Raw genomic sequence first — 23,240 nt, forward strand, 5'->3', positions numbered from 1 at the left:
AGGGAAGGTTGCAAATGGCGATTATGCGGTCTTAGGCTGGGGAATTCTGGGAGTGGAAGTCCATCCATTTAAAGCATGGCTGGCTGGGGCGTTCTGGGAGTTGAAGTCCACCCCTCTTAAAATCCCCAAGGTTTGAGAAACACTGAACAAGGAAACTCAAAAGCGCCAGATGCTCTTACGTGATCCGCTCACATCCTGGGGGTTGATAGAAGCTTTGGCGGGCTCAAAGGCTCCTGTCCGGAGGACATAATCCGTGCTGAGCGCCATGGTGTTGACCCAATGGGCGTGGCCCTGCAAGGTGCGGCACAGGATGCCCTGAGGAGGACCAAAACGCAAGGCCTCAATCCCTTCTTTCCTTCATTTTGTAGAGAGACCCCCTTTATCTGAAAAGATGCTAAGCCAATGGTGGCGAATCTATGGCACGGGTGCCAGAGGCGGCACTCGGAGCCTTCTCTGTGGGCACATGCGCCGTCGCCCCAGTCCTAGGCCTTCATCTGGGTTTTATAAAACCTTTTTGCTTTATGCCTCCACCGCCGTGTGCAAAAAAAAAAAGGTTCAATCAATCAGTCAATTTCAACTTCTCGCGGGAAAAAAAAAGATCTCGCAAAGTTGGAATTGATTGATTGAACTTTTTAGTCCCACCCAGTCTGCTGTTACCACTGCAGCCACGCCCACCCAATGGGCCACACCCACCCAATGGGCACCCCCACCAATGGGCCACACCCACCCAATGGGCCATACCCACCCAATGGGCACCCCCACCCAATGGGCCACACCCACCCAATGGGCCATACCCACCCGGCACCTGACAATGGATAAGTGGGTTTTGGGTTGCAGTTTGGGCACTCGGTCTCTAAAAGGTTCTCCATCATTGTGCTAAGCCCTCCAAATGTGGTTGCTATCTGGACCTCCCAGGGGAGGAGACAGGAAATACCACTTGGCCTAGTGCAGTGGTTCTCAATCTTTTTAATGCTGCGACCCCCAACCAGTCGTAAGTCGGGGACTACTCAACCGGTCGTAAGTCGAGGACTACTCAATGGGTGCAGCACCGCTTGCAGAATGGGACTTTTGGCGGGCTCAGCAGGCAGAGACAGACTGGACAATTCCTGTTGGCTTTTGAAAGCCAATAGAATTAGACTCTATTCCAGAGAGTCTATTTCAAAAGCTAATAGAATAAAAGGGAGTAGCACAGCTAAAGAAAGGGGGAAAAAAATGGCGGACTGCGTTGTTTGGCGACCCCCGTGAAATGGTCGTTCGACCCCAAATGGGGTCCTGACCCACAGGTTGAGAACCACTGGCCTAGTGGTTAAGACACTTCCCATTAATGGGGAGAACACAGAGAAGATTGAAATTAATAAAGGAGTAAGACAGGGATGTCCAATGTCACCTCTACTTTTTATTCTAACGTTAGATGTGCCATTAACTCAAATTAGAATGAACAAAAAGATAAAAGGATGAAAGGTTAAAACAGAAGAATATAAGACATAGGCATTTGCAGATGATTTGGTGTTTTTTTTTTTATAGAGGAACCATTAGAACAGTGGTTCTCAACCTTTTTAATGCTGCGACCCCCAACCGGTCGTAAGTCGAGGATTACTCAACCGATCGTAAGTTGAGGACTACTCAACTGGTGCAGCACCGTTTGCAGAATGGGACTTTTGGCGGGCTCAGCAGGGCAGAGACAGCCTGGACAATTCCTATTGGCTTTGGAAAGCCAATAGAATTAGACTCTATTCAAGAGAGCCTCTTCTATTGGCTTTCAAAAGCCAATAGAATAAAAGGGAGGAGCACAGCTAAGGAAAAGGGGGAAAAAATGGCGGACTGCGTTGTTTGGCGACCCCCGTGAAATGGTCGTTCAACCCCAAATGGGGTCCCGACCTACAGGTTGAGAATCGCTGCATTAGAAAGAGGTAATATTTTGATGAATGAAATAGAAAAATATGGGACAGTGGCAGGACTAAAAATTAACAAAGAAAAGACCAAAATGTTAGTTAAAAATTTAACTAAAAAAGGAGATTAGAAGAAAATTTGGGATTGCAAATTGTAAAAAAGATGAAATATTTAGGAATTTGGCTCACTGTAAGATGTTCTTCAATAAAAGAAGATAATTATAGAAAATTGACACTACAAATGAAAAAAGATTTAGAGATTTGGGGAAAACTACAATTAATATTGTTAGGAAGGATTTCTGGGATCAAAATGAATATTCTACTAAAATTATTATATCTATTTCAAAGAGCTCCAATAAAATTGGGAAATTTTTTTTTTGACGATTTAAACAAAATGATTAATAAATTCATATGGTTAGGCAAAAAAGCACGAATAAATGTTAAAGTGTTACAGGATAGTAGAAGTAGAGGTGGCCTTGGGCTTCCAAAATGGGAAACTTATTACCAAGCAGTGGGGTTGCTTTGGATTAGTGATTGGATAAATTTAGAAAATAAAAGGATTCTAACAACTGAAGGTCATGATTTACCGGCTGGTTGGCATGCTTTTTTAGGGGGAAAAGATAAGAAGTCCCACACATACTTTTACCTACACCAGATAAGAGATGCATCAATTTGGACATGGGAAAAAGTAAAAAAAAAAAAAACATTATACGAAAATTCCAAATTGGACCTCAGCGATGGAGGCAATGATTCACCCAAACACACGGGATAAAACAAAGATGATAAGGTACAAAGAATTATTAGACAATCAAGGGAATCTTAGATCAAGGGAGGAATTAAAAGAACAGGGAATAATTATCGATTGGTGGCCATATTTACAGATACAATCAAAATATAGCAAAGATATGGAAGAGTATGGAATAAGTTGGATAGCACAGCAAGTGGACAAAATATTGACAAGCAAGAGAGGAAAATTTTTAACAAAAACCTATACATTTTTATTAGAAGTTGAACTGGAAGAAGAAATAGTAAAGGGTCCAATGATAGAATGGGCACGAAATATAAGTAGAAATATAAAATTAGATGAATGAGTATGGAACAAAAATTGCAAACTAACATTGTCAACCGCATACAAAGAAAACCAATATAAAATGTTCTATAGATGGCATTTAGCACTGGCGAGATTGGCTAAGATATATAAAAATATGAATCCGGACTGTTGGAAATGTAAAAATAAAGAGGGAACATTTTATCATATGTGGTGGCAATGCCCCAAAACAAAGACTTATTGGGAGCAGATAAGGAGATGGATCCAGGAAATAACAAAAGAACAAATTGAACTTAAACCCAAAATATTCCTATTAGGCATAATCAATCCAAAGATGGAAAAACAACTTCAATACATCATTATACACATAATAACTGCTGCACGCATTGCATATGCGCAATGCTGGAAAAGGGAAAATATACCAACAAATGTAATGATTATTTATAAGATATTAGAACAGGGGTTCTCAACCTTGGCAACTTTAAGACTTGTGGACTTCAACTCCCAGAATTCCTCAGCCAGCTTTGCTTTGCTGGCTGAGGAATTCTGGCAGTTGAAGTCCACAAGTCTTAAAGTTGCCAAGGTTGAGAACCCCTGTACTAGAATGTGCTGAGATGTATAAACTTACTCTAGAAATAAAAGACAAAGAAGTTACAGAATTTTATCAGATATGGGACAAGTATTACAATTGGTTAGAATTGAGGAATAAAAAAGTATGAGAAGTAATGTAAATAAGTGTAAATAAATGTAAGAGATATAGGACATAGTATTGTTAAGAAAAAAGAAAAATGTACTTTGTATTTTGTTTTTTGTAAAGAGAAAAAGAAAAAAAAAATAAAATTTTAATAAATAAATAAATAAATAAAATAAAAAAAGACACCAGATGAGAAAGCAGGAGACGGTAAGTTCTAGTTCTGCTTTAGACATGAAATCAGCTGGGTGACTATTGGTCAATGACCAGGAGACGGTGAGTTCTAGTTCTCATTTAGAGATGAAAGCCAGCTGGGTGACTTTGGACCAATCACCAGGAGACTGTGAGTTCTAGTCCTGCCTTAGGCATGAAAGCCAGCTGGGTGACTTTGGGCCAATCCGCAGGAGACGGTGAGTTCTAGTGCCGCCTTAGGCATGAAAGCCAGCTGGGCGACTTTGGGCCAATTATGAGGAGACTGGGAGTTATAGTCCCGTCTTAGCTATGAAAGCCAGCTGGGTGACTTTGGGCCAATCCGCAGGAGATGGTGAGTTCTAGTGCCGCCTTAGGCATGAAAGCCAGCTGGGTGACTTTGGACCAATCACCAGGAGACAGTGAGTTCTAGTCCTGCCTTAGGCATGAAAGCCGGTTGGATGACTTTGGGCCTGTCACTCTGTCTCAGCCCCACCCACCTCATAGGGTTGTTGTTATAGGGAGGAAGGTGTGTTGGTCATAATAATTTGAGTTATTTGACAATATAATAAAAGTGGGACGCAAACAAATATATAAAACAGTAATAAATAAATTGCCTTGCCTGGCTGGCCAACCCAAACAATGATGGGGACACCATGCAGACTTGGAAAAAAGGGAAGAGGGGCTAACATATTTTTTATTTTATTTATTCAATCTGTGGGCTCCCCGATTCCCCACAACTGAGTGACTTACATCTTGGGCTCTCCAGACTTTGATGGTGCGGTCTTGTGAAGAGGAATACAGCAAGCCGTCCCCTCCCCACCGGAGGCAGGTGACCGACTGAGTGTGGCTGGTGAGGATCTTGTCGCAGCGGCCAGCGACTGTGTCCCAGATTCGAACGCTGCCATCTTTGGAAGAGCTGGCTAAATAGCGACACTCGGGGCTCCTGAAGGCAGAGTTAAAAAGAGAGAGAGAGAGAGGGAGAGGGAGAGAAAGAGAGAGAGAGACATGGGTGGGTGGATGGACGGATAAGAGATAGATGATAGATGGACAGACAGAGGATAGGATAGAATAGACAGGCGGATAGATAGATAGATAGATAGATAGATAGATAGATAGATAGATAGACAGATAGATACAGATGGATGGACAGATAAGAAATAGATGATAGATGAACACAGATGGGATAGAATAGAATAGAATAGACATATAGAGACAGATGATAGACAGATAGATGGACATAGAGATGACAGACAGACAGACGGACGGACAGATAGATAGATACAGATGGATGGATGGACGGATAAGAGATAGATGATAGATGGACACAGACGGGATAGAATAAATAGATAGATAGATAGATAGATAGATAGATAGATGATAGACAGATAGATGGACATAGAGATGACAGACAGATAGACGGATAGATAGATAGATAGATAGATAGATAGATAGATAGATAGATAGATGATAGACAGATAGATGGACATAGAGATGATAGTCAGACAGACAGATAGACGGATAGATAGATAGATAGATAGATAGATAGATAGATAGATAGATATGGATGGACGGATAAGAGATAGATGGACACAGATAGAATAGGATAGAATAGAATAGAATAGAATAGATAGATAGATAGATAGATAGATAGATAGATAGATAGATAGATAGATAAGATAGATACAGATGGATGGATGGACGGATAAGAGATAGATGATAGATGGACACAGACGGGATAGGATAAGATAGATAGATAGATAGATAGATAGATAGATAGATAGATAGATAGATGATAGACAGATAGATGGACATAGAGATGATGGACAGACAGACAGACGGACAGACAGACAGATAGATAGAGATGGATGGACGGATAAGAGATAGATGATAGATGGACACAGACGGGATAGGATAGAATAGATAGATAGATAGATAGATAGATAGATAGATAGATAGATAGATAGACAGACACAGACAGACAGACAGATAGATAGATACAGATGGATGGATGGATGGATAAGAGATAGATGATAGATGGACAGACGGGATAGGATAGAATAGATAGATAGATAGATAGATAGATAGATAGATAGATAGACAGACAGACAGACGGACATAGAGATGATAGACAGACAGACAGACGGATAGATAGATAGATAGATAGATAGATAGATAGATAGATAGACAGACAGATAAGAGATAGATGATAGATGGACACAGACGGGATAGGATAGGATAGGATAGGATAGGATAGATAGATAGATAGAGACAGATAGATGGACATAGAGATGATAGACAGACAGACAGACAGACAGATACAGATGGATGGATGGAGGGATAAGAGATAGATGATAGATGGACACAGACAGGATAGGACAGAATAGATAGATAGATAGATAGAGACAGATGATAGACATATAGATGGACATAGAGATGATAGACAGACAGACAGACAGACAGATAGATATAGAAATGATAGGTAGATATAGATAGATGATAGATGGATAGATGATAGACAGACAGGTAGATGGAGAGAAGCTGTAAAAGTTGCCCTAAAAATAATCAAAACCAGGCAAATGTTCAATAATGCAATCCCCTCTGTTGCTGAAGGAGAAAAGAGAAATGGCGGCGGCCTCCATCTTGAATTTTTTTCTGAGGCGTTTAGGGTGCTGAATACAGGAGTCCTCACGACCACAATTGAGCCCAAAACTTCTGTCATTAAGTAAGATATTTGTTAAATATGTTTCATCCCATTTTACAACCTTGCTTGCCACAATTGTTAAATGAATCACCGCAGTAGATTAAGTTAGTAACTCAGCTGTTAAATGAATCTGACTTCCGGATTGAATTTGCTTGTCAAAAGGTCGCCAAAGGGGGAATCACGTGACCCAGGGACCCTGGTCATAAGTATGAACCAGTTGCCAAACGGCTGAATTTTAATCATGGAGACGCTACAAAGGTTGTGACGGTAAAAAAGTGCCGCTGTAATTTTGAACGGTCACTAAACGAACTGCTGTATCTTAACGGTCACTAAACGAACTGCTGTAATTTTTAACAGTCACTAAACGAACTCCCTGTACAGCAGTGTTTCTCAACCTTGACAATTTTTAGGCAGATGGACTTCAATTCCCAGAATTCCACAGCCAGCATTGCTGGCTGTGGAATTCTGGGAGTTGAAGTCCACATGCCTTAAAATTGTCAAGGTTGAGAAACACTGCTGTACAGGCTTGGGTTTTTTTTTTTTCCCTGCACCTTAGGTGGAAATGCAGTTGAAAACTACAGGAATTATAGGAAAGAAATAATTACAGGTAATCCTCGACTTAACGACCACAACGGAGCCCCAAATTTATGTCGCTAAGGGAGACGTTTGTTAAAGGGAGTTTTGCCCCATTTTACGATTTTTCCCGCCACGTTTGCTCAGTGAATCGCTGCCGTTGTTAAATGAGTAACGCCGTTAAGTGAACCCGGCTTCCCTCCTTGACTTTGCTTGTTAGAAGGTCGCAAAAAAGGGAATCACGTAACCCCGGGACGATGCGACCGTCGTCAATTTCCTGCCTGAGCAGGGGGTTGGACTAGATGACCTCCGAGGTCCCTTCCAACTTTATTATTATTATTATTAAATATGAACCCGTGGTCAAGCATCCGAATGTAAATCAGGTGACTGTTGGGGATGCGGCAACCGTTCTAAGTGTGAAAAAGGGTCCTGAGTCCCTTTTTTTGGGCGCCGTTGTAACTTCAAACAGTTACTAAACAAACTGCTGTTAAGTCGAGGACTGCCTGTACACAACTGCGATTTAAAGCAAGGTGGGGATTTAAGCTAAACTTGTGTTTTAAGCCACAATGGCCATTTAAGCCATGATTAGAATTTAAGCCATACATTGATTGAATGTAAAGATCAAATATAAAAGTAATTAAGATATGGATAAGCTAGAAATGTACTGATAAATGCAATAATGATGTTTTTACTTAGTTGATATAATAAGAACTTAAATATGAGATAGTAGATATTAAGGGGAAAAGAGAGGAAATATTGGAGGTTATAGCTTGAGATTTGTGTTAAAAAAATTTGTATGTTATTTGTTGGGGGCAATGTAAATATATATATACATTGCTTACTGGTGTACACCGCTTAGAGCAGTGGTTCTCAACCTTTCTAATGCCGTGACCCCATAATACAGTTCCCCATGTTGTGGTGACCCCCAAGTGGGTGTGGCCACCAGTAAGAGGGAGTAGGACAGCTAAGGAAAAGGGGAAAAAAATGGCGGACAGCATAGTTTGGTGACCCCCGTGAAATGGTCATTCGACCCCAAATGGGGTCCCGACCCACAGGTTGAGAACCACTGGCTTAGAGAGTGCTTGCACTTAAAGCGATATATAAATCCCATAAATAAATAAATAAATAAATAAATAAACTATTGATTAACCCAGCCACCACCTTGCTTTTTAAATACTTAAATGTAAAATTAGAAAATTAATAAAAGTTTTATTTAAAAAAAAAGAATTTAAGCCACGATTGTTAATTTAAACTCCCCTAGTTTAGAAGTGCAGAGCCAGGGAAGAGGGTGGGGGGCGGGGGTGGGACTTACAAATGCAGAGGTTCCCAGCAGAGCGACGTGACCCACTTGGTGTGTCCCACCAGGATGCGGCCAATTTGGGCTCCGGTGCTTGGATCCCAGAGCATTATCTGCGCAGAAGGTACATGGGACACATTAAGAAACATTTTCTCAAAATTGTGTGTGTATGTTTTGTATCTTCCTTTATTTTTATAAATGACTCAAGGCGGTGAACATGCTAAATAGACCTTCCTCCTCCTATACACCCTTCAACAGCAACCCTGTGAGGTGGATTGGGCCAAAAGAGAGGGACTTTGGCTTGCCTGCCAAAAGCAGGACTAGAACTCCCAGTTTCCTGGCGACTGGTCCAAAGTCACCCAGATGCCGAACTCACCGTCTCCTGGTGATTGGCTCAAGGTCATCCAGCTGGCTTTCGTGGCTAGGGTGGGACTAGAACTCTGTCTCCTGGTGATTGGCTCAAAATCACCCAGCCGGCTTGCACGCCTAAGGCGGGACTACAACTCCCAATCTTCTGGTGATTGGCCCAAAGTCCTGCAGCTAACATTCACGCCTTACGCGGGACTAGAACTTCCAGTCTCCTGGTGATTGGCCCAAAGTCACCCAGCCAGCTTGCATGCCTAAACTAGAACTTCTAGTCTCCTGGTGATTGGCCGAAAGTCACCCAGATGCTTTTCTTGCTGAAGGCAGGAGCAGCTCCCAGTCTTCTGGTGATTGGCTCAAAATCACCCAGCCGGCTTGCATGTCTAAGGCGGGACTAGAACTCCCAATCTCCTGGTGACTGGCCCCAAATCCTCCAGCTAATATTCACGACTTACACAGGACTAGAACTCCCAGTCTCCTAGTGATTGGCCCAGCACCCAACTGGCTTTCATGGTTAAAGCAGGACTAGATCTCACCACCTGCTGGTGATTGGCCCAAAGTCACCCAGCCGGCTTTTGTGCCTAAGGAAGGACTACAATTCACTGTCTCCTGGTTTCTAGCCTGAGGCCTTAACCCAGTGGTTCTCAATCTTTTTAATGCCGTGACCCCCAACCGGTCGTAAGTCGAGGACTACTCAACCGGTCGTAAGTCGAGGACTACTCAACTGGTGCAGCACCATTTGCAGAATGGAACTTTTGGCGGGCTCAGCAGGGCAGAGACAGCCTGGACAATTCCTATTGGCTTTTGAAAGCCAATAGAATTAGACTCTATTCAAGAGAGTCTATTCTATTGGCTTTCAAAAGCCAATAGAATAAAAGGGAGTAGCACAGCTAAGGGGGGAAAAAATGGCGGACTGCGTTGTTTGGCGACCCCCGTGTAATGGTCGTTCGACCCCAAATGGGGTCCCCACCCAAGGTTGAGAACCACTGCCTTAACCAGTAGACCAAAAATGGCTACTTTGAATTAGCAGACTTGGCAACTTTAAGGCCAGTTGCCTCCTTTCCTGCACCGTGAAGCCCTGTGCTCAGTCACGCATGCCCTGGGTCATCTCCTGTCTTGACTACTGCAATGAGCCCTACATGGGACTGCCCTTGAAGAGTATTCGCACGCTGTAGCTGGTGAAGAATGCGGCAGCACGAGCAGCCTTAACCGCCGCCCCCCCCCGGATGGTGCGTATAACACCGCTGTTACCCAACCTGCATTATTTAATGTTTCCTTTCCAAGGCAAGGTGTTGTTTAACCCCTTTAAGTGAGTTTTGCCCCATTTTACGACCTATTTTTGCCATAGTTGTTAAGTGAATCATGCAGTCATTCAGCGACTCTGGCTCCCCCCCCCCCGTTGACTCCAGGAACGCAGCAACTGCCCCCAACAAATGCCCAATGTTTGATCACGTGACCCTGGGAAGGCTTCGACTGTTGTTAAGTGTGAAAAACAGTCGCAAGTCACTTTTTCCAGGGCCCTTGTAACTTCAAAGGAGTGGTTGTAAATTGAGGACTGCCTGTATAGTCCTCTAGTCCTCATGGACCTCGATGTTTCCAAGCAGAGTTGTGTCTTCCAGGGGTGGACATGGCACACATCCCAGTTCAGGAAATAATAAAAAAAAAGCCGAAAATCTTCACCTGTCCGTTCTTGCACCCGGATGCCAGTTTCCTTCCGTCGGGCGACCAAGCAATGCTCAGCACCCAATGGCGGTGACCTGTGGCGGAATGAAGGAGAGAGAGAGAGAGGGACTGAACAGTGCCCTCCAGTTCCATGAACCCCTAAAGATCTCAAGATGCTTATTCTGGCCCAGTGTTTCTCAACCTCGGTCACTTTTAAGAGGGGTGGACTTCCACTCCCAGAATTCCCCAGCCAGCCTGCTTTAAGATGGGTGGACCTCCACTCCCAGAATCCCCCAGCCAGCATGCTTTAAGATGGGTGGACTTCCACAATACCCCATCCAGCCTGCTTTAAGAGGGGTGGACTTCTACTCCCAGAATTCCCCAGCCAGTCATCCTTTAAGATGGGTGAGCTTCCACTCCCAGAATCCCCCAGCCAGGATGCTTTAAGAGGGGTGGGCTTCCACTCCCAGAATTCCCCAGCCAGTCATCCTTTAAGATGGGTGAGCTTCCACTCCCAGAATCCCCCAGCCAGGATGCTTTAAGAGGGGTGGACTTCTACTCCCAGAATTCCCCAGCCAGTCATCCTTTAAGATGGGTGAGCTTCCACTCCCAGAATCCCCCAGCCAGGATGCTTTAAGATGGGTGAGCTTCCACTCCCAGAATCCCCCAGCCAGGATGCTTTAAGAGGGGTGGGCTTCCACTCCCAGAATTCCCCAGCCAGCATGCTTTAAGAGGGGTGGACTTCCACTCCCAGAATTCCCCAGTCAGCATGCTTTAAGATGGGTGGACTTCCATTCCCAGAATCCCCCAGCCAGCATGCTTTAAGATGGGTGGGCTTCAACTCCCAGAATCCCCCAGCCAGCCTGCTTTAAGAGGGTTGGACTTCCACTCCCAGAATTCCCCAGCCAGCATGACACAAAGCCATGTTTCTCAACCTTGGCCACTTTTAAGATGCATGGACTTCCAATCCCAGAATTCCCCAACCAGCATGCTTTAAGATGGACTTCCACTCCCAGAATTCCTCAGCCAGCCATGCTTTAAGATGGACTTCCACTCCCAGAATTCCTCAGTCAGCATGCTTTAAGATAGACTTCCATTCCCAGAATTCCTCAGTCAGCATGCCCTCCCTTGCTTACTATTTCCTCGAGTGATTATATTCCAACCTACCTCGCAGGGCTGCTATGGCGGAAATGAGAGGCGGCTATTATAAAGTCTTAAACTCCAGAACTATGTTTCTCAACCTTGGACACTTTTAAGACGGGTGGGCTTCAAACTCCCAGAATTCCCCAGCCAGCTAGGGAATTCTGGGAATTCCCATGGCTGAGAAGCAACCCGGTCTCCCTTCCCCATGTCGAGACTCACCCTTGGCTGTGAAGTGTGGGGTCTCCGTGTTCAGGTCCCAAAAGCGCACGGTGGTGTCCCCAGATCCGCTGGCCAGGTACCTGGGGAGACAAACCCTCATGCTGACGCAGCCGAGGGACAGTGGTGACCGGAGGGCATTCGGGGGTCAAAAAAGTCAAGATGGCCACTTTGCCCATCTGACTGAAGCTCCCGGTGAGCCATCCAAGGTAGCTCAGACTAGGAAACCGAAGTCATACACCTTAATGTAAAGTAGTCCTCCACTTACATCAGGCATCATTAAGTGGTCGGTAAGTGAAGCGTCACATGACAGAATCAGATTTTGTGACCTTTTTGCCATGGTCGTTAAGTAGGACATCATGAGGTTGCCCTTCCTTGCCGGCTTCCCCCATGGATTTTGCTTTTCAGAAGCCGGCTTGGAAGATCCAAAATGGCAATCACGTGACCCCGGGACAGTGCAATTGTCGTAAATTCAAGCGCTTGAATCACAATCACAATCGGCACAGTCTAATAGTCATAAGTGTGAGGACCGGCAGCAATCACTTTTTCAGCCCCGTCGTAACTTCGAACAGTCACTAAACAAATGGGTCATTCACCAAGGATGACTCGTTCTATCTTTATTATAGGTAGTCCTCAGCTTACGACCACAGGAGAGCCCCAAATTTCTGTTGCTATGTAAGACCATTAAGTGAGTTTTGCCCCATTTTACGACCTTTCTTGCTACAATTAAGTGAACCGCTGCCGTCGTTAAGTAAGTCACACGGTTGTTAAGTGAATCAGGCTTTTTCCCTATTGACTTTGCTGGTCAGAAGGTCACAAAAGGGGATCACGTGACCACAGGACACAGCGACCGTCATAAATATGAGTCAGTTACTAAGTGCATGAATTTTGATCATGTGACCCTGAGGATTCTGCAACTGCCATAAATACGAGTCAGTGGCCAAGCCTCCAAAGTTTGATCACGCAACCCATGGCACCTTCCAATGGTCATCCATTGGAAACATTGGACCCGCTGGACGTTTCCAATGGACCATCCATCAGGAAGTCACTTTTTTCGGTGCTGTTGTAACTTCGGTCAATAAACGGTTGTAAGTCGAGGACTACCTGTGTAGGTTTACACCAGGGATCTTCAAACTTGGCCCTTTTATGACTTGTGGACTTCAACTCCCAGAATTCCTCAGACAGCGTGCTTGGCTGACGAATTCTGGGAGTTGAAGTCCACAAGCCATAACAGGGCCACGTTTGAAGACCCCTGGTCTGGATCTAAGCCCGCGGTTTCATCAAAATGGCCGACTGAGGAATTCTGCGAGTTGAAGTCCACAAGCCCTAAAGGGGCCACTTTTGAAGACCCCTGGTCTGGATCAAAGCCCGCGGTTTCATCAAAATGGCCGACTGAGGAATTCTGCGAGTTGAAGTCCACAAGCCCTAAAGGGGCCACATTTGAAGATCCCTGGTCTGGATTCAAGCTTGTGGTTTCTTCAAAATGGCCGACTGAGAAATTCTGCGAGTTGAAGTCCACAAGCCATAAAAGGGCCACGTTTGAAGACCCCTGGTCTGGATCTAAGCCCGCGGTTTCATCAAAATGGCCGACTGAGGAATTCTGGGAGTTTATTTATTTATTTATTTAGGAGACTTATATACCGCTTTAAGTGCAAGCACTCTCTAAGCGGTGTACACCAGTAAGCAATGTATATATATATTTACATTGCCCCCAACAATCGGGGTCCTCATTTTACCTACCTCGGAAGGATGGAAGGCTGAGTCAACCTTGAGCCGGTGAGATTTGAACCGCTGACCTGCTGAACACAGTCAGCTAAAGTGGCCTGCAGGACCCCTGGTTTACACTAACCCAAATCTGGCAAGTCTTAATCCGTTTCATCCCTCCCTCCCTTTTGTCTTTATGAGAACTGGTGGGGGGAAGGGGGGACTTATCTGAGAGGCTCTCTCAGATTACATTCGTGCCCTGGACTCGTAGTCCTCTTTCTTCCAACCGCCATCTTTGTAGCAGATCTTCCTCCCAGGCCTCTAGGTTATGTAGGCAGTCCTCAAGTTATGTCCGTAATTGGGAACAAAACTTCCATTGCTAAGCAACAACACTAAGCAATAGCATGTAGACTTATAAACCACTTCACAGTGCTTTGCGGCCCTCTCTAAGCGGTTTCAGAGTCAGCCTATTTGCCCCCAACAATCTGGGTCCTCATTTTACCAACCTTGGAAGGACAGAAGGCTGAGTCAACCTTGAGCCGGTCAGGATCGAACTCCTGGCTGTGGGCAGAGTCAGCCTGCAATGCTGGATTCTAGCCAGTGCGCCACCCATGGCTTGCTTGCTTGCTCCCTTCCTCATTTGTTCCTTCTTTCCTCTCTTCGTTCTGTTCTCCTCCTTTTCTCTCTTTCTTTTTCCCTCCTTCCCTTTCTCATTCCTTCCTTCCTCCCTCCCTCCTTTTCTCCTTCCTTCCTTCCTTCCTTCCTTCCTTCCTTCCTTCCTCCCTCCATTCCTTTTCCTCCTGCTTTACTTCCTTTCTTCCTCCCCCCTTTTGTCCCTTTCTCCTCCCTCCCTCCCTCCCTCCCTCCCTTCCTCCCTCCTTCCCTCCCCAGGCAATAGCACTTAGACTTGTATACCGCTTCACAATGTTTTAAGCGGTTTAGGGTCAGCATATTGCCCCCCAACACTCTGGGTCCTCGATTTACCGACCTCGGAAGGACGGAAGGCTGAGTCAACCTTGAGCCAATCAGGATCGAACTTCCTGGCTCTGGGCAGAGTCAGCCTGCAATACGGCACTCTAACCACTGCGCCACCACAGCTCAAGATGGCTATTAAGTCACATCCAATATTATGCTCTATTTTTTGCCACATCTGGTTATTAAGGGAATCACACACGCACAAAAAGCATTAAGCAGCGGCTAAGTCAGGGGTAGGCAACCTTGGCTAATTTATGACTCGCAGACTACAACTCCCAGAATTCCTGAGCCAACATGAGGGATCTATGGCCCCCTTCATGACTCGTGGACCAACTCCCAGAATTCCTCAGCCAGCATGGGGGAACTATGGCCCCCTTCATGACTTGCGGACTTCAACTCCCAGAATTCCTCAGCCAGCATGGGGGAACTATGGCCCCCTCATGACTCGTGTACTTCAACTCCCAGAATTCCTGAGCCAGCATAGGGGAACTATGGTCCCCTTCATGACTCGTGGACTTCAACTCCCAGAATTCCTGAGCCAGCATGGGGGAACTATGACCGCCTCATGACTCATGGACTTCAACTCCCAGAATTCCTGAGCCAGCATGGGGGAACTATGGCCGCCTCATGACTTGTGGACTTCAACTCCCAGAATTCCTGAGCCAGCATGGCTCAGCTTGGAAACCTCTCCCTTTCCCCTCAGCACGGCTGGCTCAGGAATTCTGGGAGTTGAAGTCCCCAAGTCATGAAAGAGCCAAGGTGGCCTACCCCTGGGCTAAGTCTTCCGGGCCCTGAGCTGCCCTTCCCTCCGGCACCCGATCCGACCTGCGTCTCCCCTTACTTTCCGGTAGGGCTGAAGGCGACCGAGATGACGGCCTCGCTGTGGCCCTCCAAGGAGCTGGTGCAGCGCGTCACGGCTCGCACCCGGAACACGGCCAAGGGTTGGTAGACGATCTCAACCACCCGTTCGGTCTCGAGGGTCAGTTCGGACAGGGTCTTCTGCAGGGAGGCCACGATTTCGGACTCCTGGACGTAGAAGGCCAAGGGCAGGGGCTCCTCCTTGCAAGAGACAAGATGGGGAAGGGGCGGGTCAACGCTTGGTAGGCAGTAAGGGGTAGTGGTGAGAGACGGAATTGCTGGGTTTCCCCATGCTTTGGGTTGTCGGGACTGTGTCCTGCTTCACACACGGTCCCCCCCCAAAAAAATGGAGATTGGAGGCGGAGGGGGGAGCGGCTTTTTAATCTTATAGGCTGCCCAGAGTCCTTGTGTGTTTGAGTTGGGCAGCCATATTACAACTATTTCACAAATAAATGAATACAATCTCCGAATGCAGGTAGTTCTTGCAGAATGACCAGTGTGTTTAAAGTTACAACGGACCTCCCCAGAGCTACTTGCACAATGTTTCGCAGTCAGGTCAGCTGCAAATGCATGCACACACACACACACACACACACAACCTCCCCACATACACAAAATGTATTACGGGCACTTGGCTTGCATTTATGGCTGTTTGCTGCCTCCCACCATGATGTCCGGTGCTTCCCCCCCCCTCCGTTTCAAGCATTTATTTATGGTTTCTGGCAAAAAATTGCTTATGGTGAAAACAGGTTCCTTTAACTACCAGGATGCTCACTTAACCACGCAAGAAAGAAGGCTGTAAAACTGGACGTGGTGAGGTGGTAATTCCACACTCAGTTAGAGTCGTTTGAGGACTGTATCAATTTGGACTGTTTTAAAGGAGCCGGGGAAAGAAGGAAGGAAGGAAGGAAGGAAGGAAGGAAGGAAGGAAGGAAGGAAGGAAGGAAGGAAGGAAGGAAGGAAGGAAGGAAGGAAGGATTAGGGAGGGAGGGTTGGGGAGTGGAAGGAAGGAGGGTGGGTGGCAGGAAGTAAGGGTTAGGAAGAGGGAGGGAGGGTTGGGGGGTGGCAGGAAGGAAGGAAGGAGGGAGGGAGGGAGGAAAGGAGGAGGAGCAGAAAGAGGAAGGAGGAGGAGGAAGAGGAACGAAGGGAAAGAAAGAGGGGGAGGGAGGAAGGAGAAGGTGAGAAGGAAGGAAGGAGGAAAGAAGGAAGGAGAAAGGAAGGAATGGAAACAGAGAGAGGAGGGAGGGAGGAAGGAAGGAGAAGGAGGAAGGGGAAGAAGAGAAGGAAGGAAGGAAGGAAGAAAGGAGAGGGCGGGAGGAAGGAATGAGGAAGGAAAGGGGAAGGAGGAGGAGCAGAAAGAGGAAGGAGGAGGAGGAAGGAAGGGAAAGAGAGAGGAGAGAGAGGGGGAGGGAGGGAGGAAGGAAGGAGGAGGAGGAAAAGGAAGGAAGGAATAAAGAAGAAAGAGAAAGAAGAGAAGGAGGGAGGAATGGAAAGAAAGAGAGGAGAGAGGGAGGGAGGAAGGAGGAGGAAGGGGAAGAAGAAGAGGAGGAAAAGGAAGGAAGGAGAGGTAGAGGAAGGGGAAGGGGAAGAAGAGGAGGAGAAGGAAGGAAAGAGAGAGAGGAGGGAGGGAGGAAGGAAGGAGAGGAAGGGGAAGGAGAAGAAGGGAAGAGGAAAGAGAGGGGGAGGGAGGGAGGAAGGAAGGAGTGAAAGGGGAAGAAGGAAGAGAAGGAAGGAATGACAAATGAGGAAAGGAGGAAGGAAGGTTAGGAGGGAGGGAGGGAGAGGAGAGGAGGAGGAGGAAGAAAGGAAGGAGCCCCCCCCCCTCAGTTGTACCTTCTCCAAGAGAGTATTGCAAACCAACTGGAGCTTTTCCGGGGTGATATCCACGGGGACATCAAACGGGGCCCCCAGAATTTGCCCGGCTTCATCTTTGAACTGGATCAGGAGCCGTTCAACATCCGCTGTCATGGTGAAGCCTCGGGGCGTCGAGCTCTTTGCACTCTGGCCTGGAAACCAACAGGAGAGACAATCAAAACAAAAAATGGCCTCCGCCCTGCAACTCCCTCCAAGCTCCCTTTTTGTCGCAACACACCCTTCCCCATCACAGTTGTTCCGAAAAGTATCGTCAGCCCCTTGGAGCGAAAATCGGAGAGAGAGATCGACTGTCCTGTGCCAATGAATGGGTTCATTAAAACAACAGCTTTCAAGGATGAGATCAGAGATATCTGAAGGGTGCGTGTGTGCGTGTGTGTGTGTGAAAAACGTCAAGATGGAGGCAATAAGGCCTTTTAAAAACGGGCACTGCTCTTGACTTGATTTTCAACAGATGATGGACGTAGAACACAGAATAATAAGAGTTTGAAAGGGGCCTTGGAGGTCATCTAGTCCAACCCCCTGCTCAAGCAGGAGACCCTCTACCCATTTCAGACAAATGGCTGCTCAGTCTCTTCTAAAAAGCCCCCAGTGATGAAGCACCCACAATTTCTAGAGGCAAGCTATTCCACTGGTTAATTGTTCTCACTGTCAGGAAATGTTTCCTTAGTTCTAGATTGCTTCTCTCCTTGATGAGCTTCCACCCGTTGCTTCTTGTCCTGCCTTCAGGCGCTTTGGAGAATAGCTTGACTCCCTCTTCTTTGGGGCAGCCCCTGAGATATTGGAATATGGCTATCAGGTCACCCCTAGTCCTTAACAGAATAATAGAGTTGGATGGGACCTTGGAGGTCTTTTAATCCAACCCCCTGCTGAATCAGGAAACCCTCTATCATTTCAGACAAATAGTTGTCCAATCTCTTCTTAAAAACCTCCATGTTGGAAAACCCATGACTTCTGGAGGCAGGTGGTTCCACTGGTTAATTGTTCTCACTGTCAGGAAGTTTCTCCTTAGTTCTAGGTTGCTTCTCTCCTTGATTAGTTTCCACCCGTTGCTCCTTGTCCTGCCTTTAGGTGCTTTGGAGAAGAGCTTGACTCCCTCTTCTTTGGGGCAGCCCCTGAGATACTGGAAGACTGCTATCATGTCCGCCCTTGTCCTTCTCTTCATGAAACTAGACATACCCAATTCCAGCAACCATTCCTTATATGTTTTAGCCTCCAGTCCCTTTGATCATCTTTGTTGCTCTTCTCTGTACTCTTTCTAGAGTCTCAACATCTTTTTTATATCACGCTAACCAGAACCGGATGCAATATTCCAAATGAGGTCTCCCTCCTACTGGATGAGAGAGAGTGAATTTGAGGAGGGGGGCACGAACAATTTTGGGAAATGCCTCTGTACTCACCATTGTAGAAACTAATTTTGCAAGATCAAAATTCTAACCCAGTGGAAAAAAGGAGTCTCCAATTATTTGATGCAGAGCAGCTTAACAATAACAATACTCTATCTCAGTGATGGCGAACCTTTTAGAGACTGAGTGCCCAAACTGCAACCCAAAACCAACTTATGCATCGTCGGGTGCCGGGTGGGCATGGCCCATTGGCTGGGGGTGGCCCATTGGGTGGGCGTGGCTGCGGTGGTAACGGCAGACTGGGTGGGACTAAAAAGTTCAATCAATCAATTCCAACTTTGCAAGATCTTTTTTTTCCCCGCAAGAAGTTGAAATTGACTGATTGATTGAATCTTTTTTTTTTTTGTACACGGCGGCGGAGGCCTAAAGCGAAAAGGTTTTATAAAACCCAGCTGAAGGCCTAGGACTGGGGAGAGGGCGCGCGTGCCCACAGAGGGGGCTCTGAGTGCCGACTCTGGCACCCGTGCCATAGGTTTGCCGCCACTGCTCTATCTGCAGATCTTTGTATTTTGTTGTTTTCTTTCCTTCTTTCTCTTCTCTTCTGCTGTCTCCAGGTACTGCCACCTCCAATATTCAGACTTTGTCTTCCTAATTGACGATTGTTAAGCCTGAGGTGTTATGTGGTAGGTGCCTGTCTGTTTGAACTCTAAAATCCCAGAGGACATTAGCTTCTGCATTTTGTATTTATTATTATACTTGTTTTACTTGGAATACCTTCCATCCTGCCACGAGAACTTTTACATCATAAACACCCACATCTGCCTGTCCCCGGTCCTTGGGAAGGTCTTGGTAGGGGGACTAAAATGCCAAATCCAATTTTGAACATCTGGCTGACTATGCAATGAACCATCTCATAATAACAAATTACCTTCCATCAATTCCCAAAGGCAGCTTGACTTGGAATAATTCTGCAACCAGACCTATACTATTAAACAAGAACATCTGCCCATCCCAGGTCCTTGGGAAGGACTCCATAGGCCAGGGGTCTTCCAACTTGGCCTTTTTATGACTTGTGGACTTCAACTCCCAGAATTCTTCAGCCAGGCATGCTGGCTAAGGAATTCTGGGAGTTGAAGTCCACAAGTCATAAAAGGGACAAGTTGGAAGACCCCTGGCCTAAACCATTTGAGACAAATGGTTGTCCAGCCTCTTCTTAAAAATAGGTGGATAAAAATGCCAAATCCAGTCTGAACATCTGCCTGACTATGCAAAGAACCATAATAAGCCAAACATCTGCAGCACCCCTTAAAACACCATGGGCACTGACAAATTCTTGAGCAGTCAATTGCAAAAGGCAGCTTCATTGGGAACAGTTGACATCCTTCAACCAGACCTCTAAACACCATCAAACATCCACATCTGCCTGTCCCAGGTCCTTGGAAAGGACTACATAGGTGGACAAAAATGCCAAATCCAGTTTCAACATCTGGCTGACTATGCAATGAACCGCCCTCATAATAACAAATTACCCCCCCCCGGTCAATTTCCAAAGGCAGCTTGACTTGGAATAATTCTGCAACCAGACCTATATTATTAAACAAGAACACCTGGCCATTTCAGGTCCTTGAGAAGGGCTCCATAGGTGGAGAAAAACGCAAAATTCAGCCTGAGCGTGTGACTGGCTGGGCAACCAAGCACAACCATGATGAGAATGAGATGTAGGGGGAACCCTGAGTTGGGGGGGGGGTCAGACTATAAGACCTCCAAGGTCCCCTCCAAGTCTTGTTATTCTGTTATTCCTTGGGATGGTGGTTCCTTCTCTGCTCCCACCACCAAGGCCGCCTGTCTCCACCGCCCCTCCCAAAATATGGGGCACTGTCTTACCTCCCCCTCCAAACTTTGCAACAACAACAACAACAACAACAAAACATCACCCCAAACCTACGGCCGGACGTCTCTGCTCAAAGTAGCCTCCACGTGGGAAAGGAGGCTGACGTCATTACTCCGCGCCGGGCACAGTTCTGACTCGGCTGCCATCTGCTGGAGAAAGCGGGGATCTTCCGCCAGAAGTTGGGAAAACTTCTGTAAACATGAGAATTGACAACATTCGCCCTGCCTGGGCTGGCAGATTTCTTTCTTTCTTTCTTTCTTTCTTTCTTTCTTTCTTTCTTTCTTTCTTTCTTTCTTTCTTTCTTTCTTTCTTTCTTTCTTTCTTTCTTTCTTTCTTTCTTTCTTTTCTTCCTTCCTTCCTTTCTCTCTCTCTTTCTTTTTTTGCAATCCCTTATTTCTTGTTATTCACCTCCTGATCCTCCTATTTCCTGGATTTTTGCAGAAACCTGTGGATGCCATAAATAAGAGGGGGTGTGTGTCAACCTATTCTCCAAAGCCCCTGAGGGCAGGACAAGAAGCAATGGATGGAAACAGATAAGATGAGATGAGATGAGATGATAAGATATAACCTTTATTGTCATTTTTTACTGTGGGCACGACGACACACATCAAAAATGACATTTAGTTGCCCCCTCTCAAAGTGAACACATACATGACAGACACCTAAACATACTATATACAACATATACATACTACTTACAACATATGTATAGACCTACAACTCTACATGTACATAAGATATGAATATTAAACACTGTCCATCTTGAATATATAACGGAAGGAGGAAGCTTGAGAGTTCACAAGGTTTATACTGTATGGAACGAAACTATGGCTGAATCTGGATGTTCTGCTTCGGATACCACGGAACCCCCTCCTCCCCCCAGAAGGTAATGAGGAAAACAGGCCGTGAAGAGGGTGTGTAGCATCCCAGACAATCTTACGGACCCTGCTCAAGCAACGCTTCTGTGCTATGTCCTGGATGGGAGGGAGGGAACTGTCAATGATCTTTTCTGCCGTCCTCATCACTCTCTGCACCGCCTTCCTGTTTGAAGCAGGGATGCTTCCAAACCAGACTGTGATGCTGTGTGACAGGATGCTCTCAATCTCCCCCCCTATAGAAAGTGGTAAGGACAGTGGAAGGAAGATGTGCTTTTCTCATGCGGCGCAGAAAAGGCAGGCACTGCTGTGCTCGCTTCACCAGTGTCTCGCTGTTGAGTGAGCAAGCCAGCCTACTCGTTAACTGCACACCCAGGAATTTGATGCTGGTAACCATCTCCACAGGTGAATCATTAATGCACAGACAGTGAGAACAATTAACCAGTGGAACAGTTTGCCTCTAGAAGTTGTGGATGATCCAACACTGGAGGGTTCTAAGAAGAGATTGGACAGCCATTTGTCTGAAATGATATAGGGTCTCCTGCATGAGCTGGGGGTTGGACTAGATGACCTCCAAGGTCCCTTTTAACTCTGTTGCTCTGTTTTCCTTTCCGAGGCTGTCAGCTGCCTAGCAATAGCCTGGGATTGGGGGGGGGGAACATTTTTGGAAGAGTGCCAGAGGTGTGAAGGAATCTTGTGGGAAATCGGGGAGCATGGACAGTTTACCGGAAGCAGAGGTGCTAAGCCGAGTCATCTTCTTCCTTTTCAAGGACACAGGCCGAGAAAGGAACTTGCTTTGGTGTCAAAGGAACCACGTTCCCAAAACATCGGAATGGGACCTGACTGGACTGCTCTCCCAGGAAGGAGGGTTTGGGACTTTGGACGTTGCTTTCAATATATGATTTTCACCCCATTTTTCTTCAGAGCTTGCCTCGGTCACGCTGCACTCAATACCTCTAGTAAAAGCATCTTTTCTCTAACCCCTGTGGAATCGAGGGTGGTTCTTTCCCAGGGATCAGGTTGGGGACGGTCTCTGACACTGCCATAATTCCAGACCATCATTAAAATGAATGGTTCTTAAATCAAGGACTCTCTGTTCGTAGGAAATGCATTAGAAGCCATCAGAAAAATGCGTGAAGTTAGGCTAGTGAGAATGTTGAAAAAAGGCTGCTTGGGGGAATGAAGTGACCCATTGGCTGTTAGGTTCTATAATAATAATAATATAATAATAATAATAATAATAATAATAATAATAATAATAATAATAATAACAACAACAATAATAATAATAATAATGTTGGAAGGGACCTTGGAGGTCATCAAGTCCAACCCCCTGCTCAGGCAGGTAACCCTATACCAGTGATGGCGAACCTTTTAGAGACCAAGTGCCCAAACTGCAACCCAAAACCACTTATGCATCGTCAGGTGTCAGGTGGGTGTGGTCCATTGGGTGGGCGTGACCCAATGGGTGGGCGTAGCTGCGGTGGTAACGGCAGACTGGGTGGGACTAAAAAGTTCAATCAATCATTCCAACTTTGGAAGATCTTTTTTTTCCCTGCGAAAAGTTGAAATTGACTGATTGAACTTTTTTTTTTTTTTTTGCACATGGCAGTGGAGGCCTAAAGCGAAAAGGTTTTATAAAACCCAGCTGAAGGCCTAGGACTGGGCGACGGCACGTGTGCCCACAGAGAGGGCTCCGAGTGCCGCCTCTGGCACTCGTGCCATAGGTTCGCCACCATTGCCCTCTACCATTTCAGACAAATGGCTGTCTAGTCTCTTCTTAAAAACTTCTAGTGTTGGAGCATTCACTGCTTCTGGAGGCAGGTTGTTAATAATAATAATAATAAAGTTGGAAGGGACCTTGGAGGTCATCTAGTCCAACTCCCTGCTCAGGCAGGAAACCTACACCATTTCGGACAAATGGCTGTCCAGTCTCTTCTTAAA

The 23,240-nt window shown here is 46.1% G+C and overlaps 1 protein-coding gene across 4 annotated transcripts in view; it reads right to left on the minus strand.

Annotated features, from left to right (window-relative positions):
• The window catches only part of NLE1 (notchless homolog 1), a 29,132-nt gene extending 8,155 nt beyond the window's left edge, over positions 1 to 20,977 (minus strand). The window contains exons 1-8 of one of the 4 annotated variants that reach the window (XM_039362247.1): positions 20,472 to 20,977; positions 17,146 to 17,318; positions 15,296 to 15,513; positions 11,779 to 11,858; positions 10,435 to 10,511; positions 8,407 to 8,504; positions 4,571 to 4,763; positions 180 to 315 (exon numbers count right to left, since the gene is read on the minus strand). In XM_039362247.1, coding sequence (XP_039218181.1) covers positions 180 to 315; positions 4,571 to 4,763; positions 8,407 to 8,504; positions 10,435 to 10,511; positions 11,779 to 11,858; positions 15,296 to 15,513; positions 17,146 to 17,280 — 937 coding nt within the window. In that variant the 5' untranslated portion in view covers positions 17,281 to 17,318; positions 20,472 to 20,977. Of the gene's footprint in view, positions 1 to 179; positions 316 to 4,570; positions 4,764 to 8,406; positions 8,505 to 10,434; positions 10,512 to 11,778; positions 11,859 to 15,295; positions 15,514 to 17,145; positions 17,319 to 20,464 lie in introns of those variants that run through there. The other 3 variants (XM_039362246.1, XM_039362244.1, XM_039362248.1) reach the window with 3 other exon arrangements.
• Positions 20,978 to 23,240: the final 2,263 nt, after the last annotated feature.

Source organism: Crotalus tigris, unplaced genomic scaffold (assembly GCF_016545835.1).
Source record: "Crotalus tigris isolate CLP2741 ecotype Arizona unplaced genomic scaffold, ASM1654583v1 scf7180000019405.536791, whole genome shotgun sequence".
Lineage (NCBI taxonomy): Eukaryota > Metazoa > Chordata > Lepidosauria > Squamata > Viperidae > Crotalus > Crotalus tigris.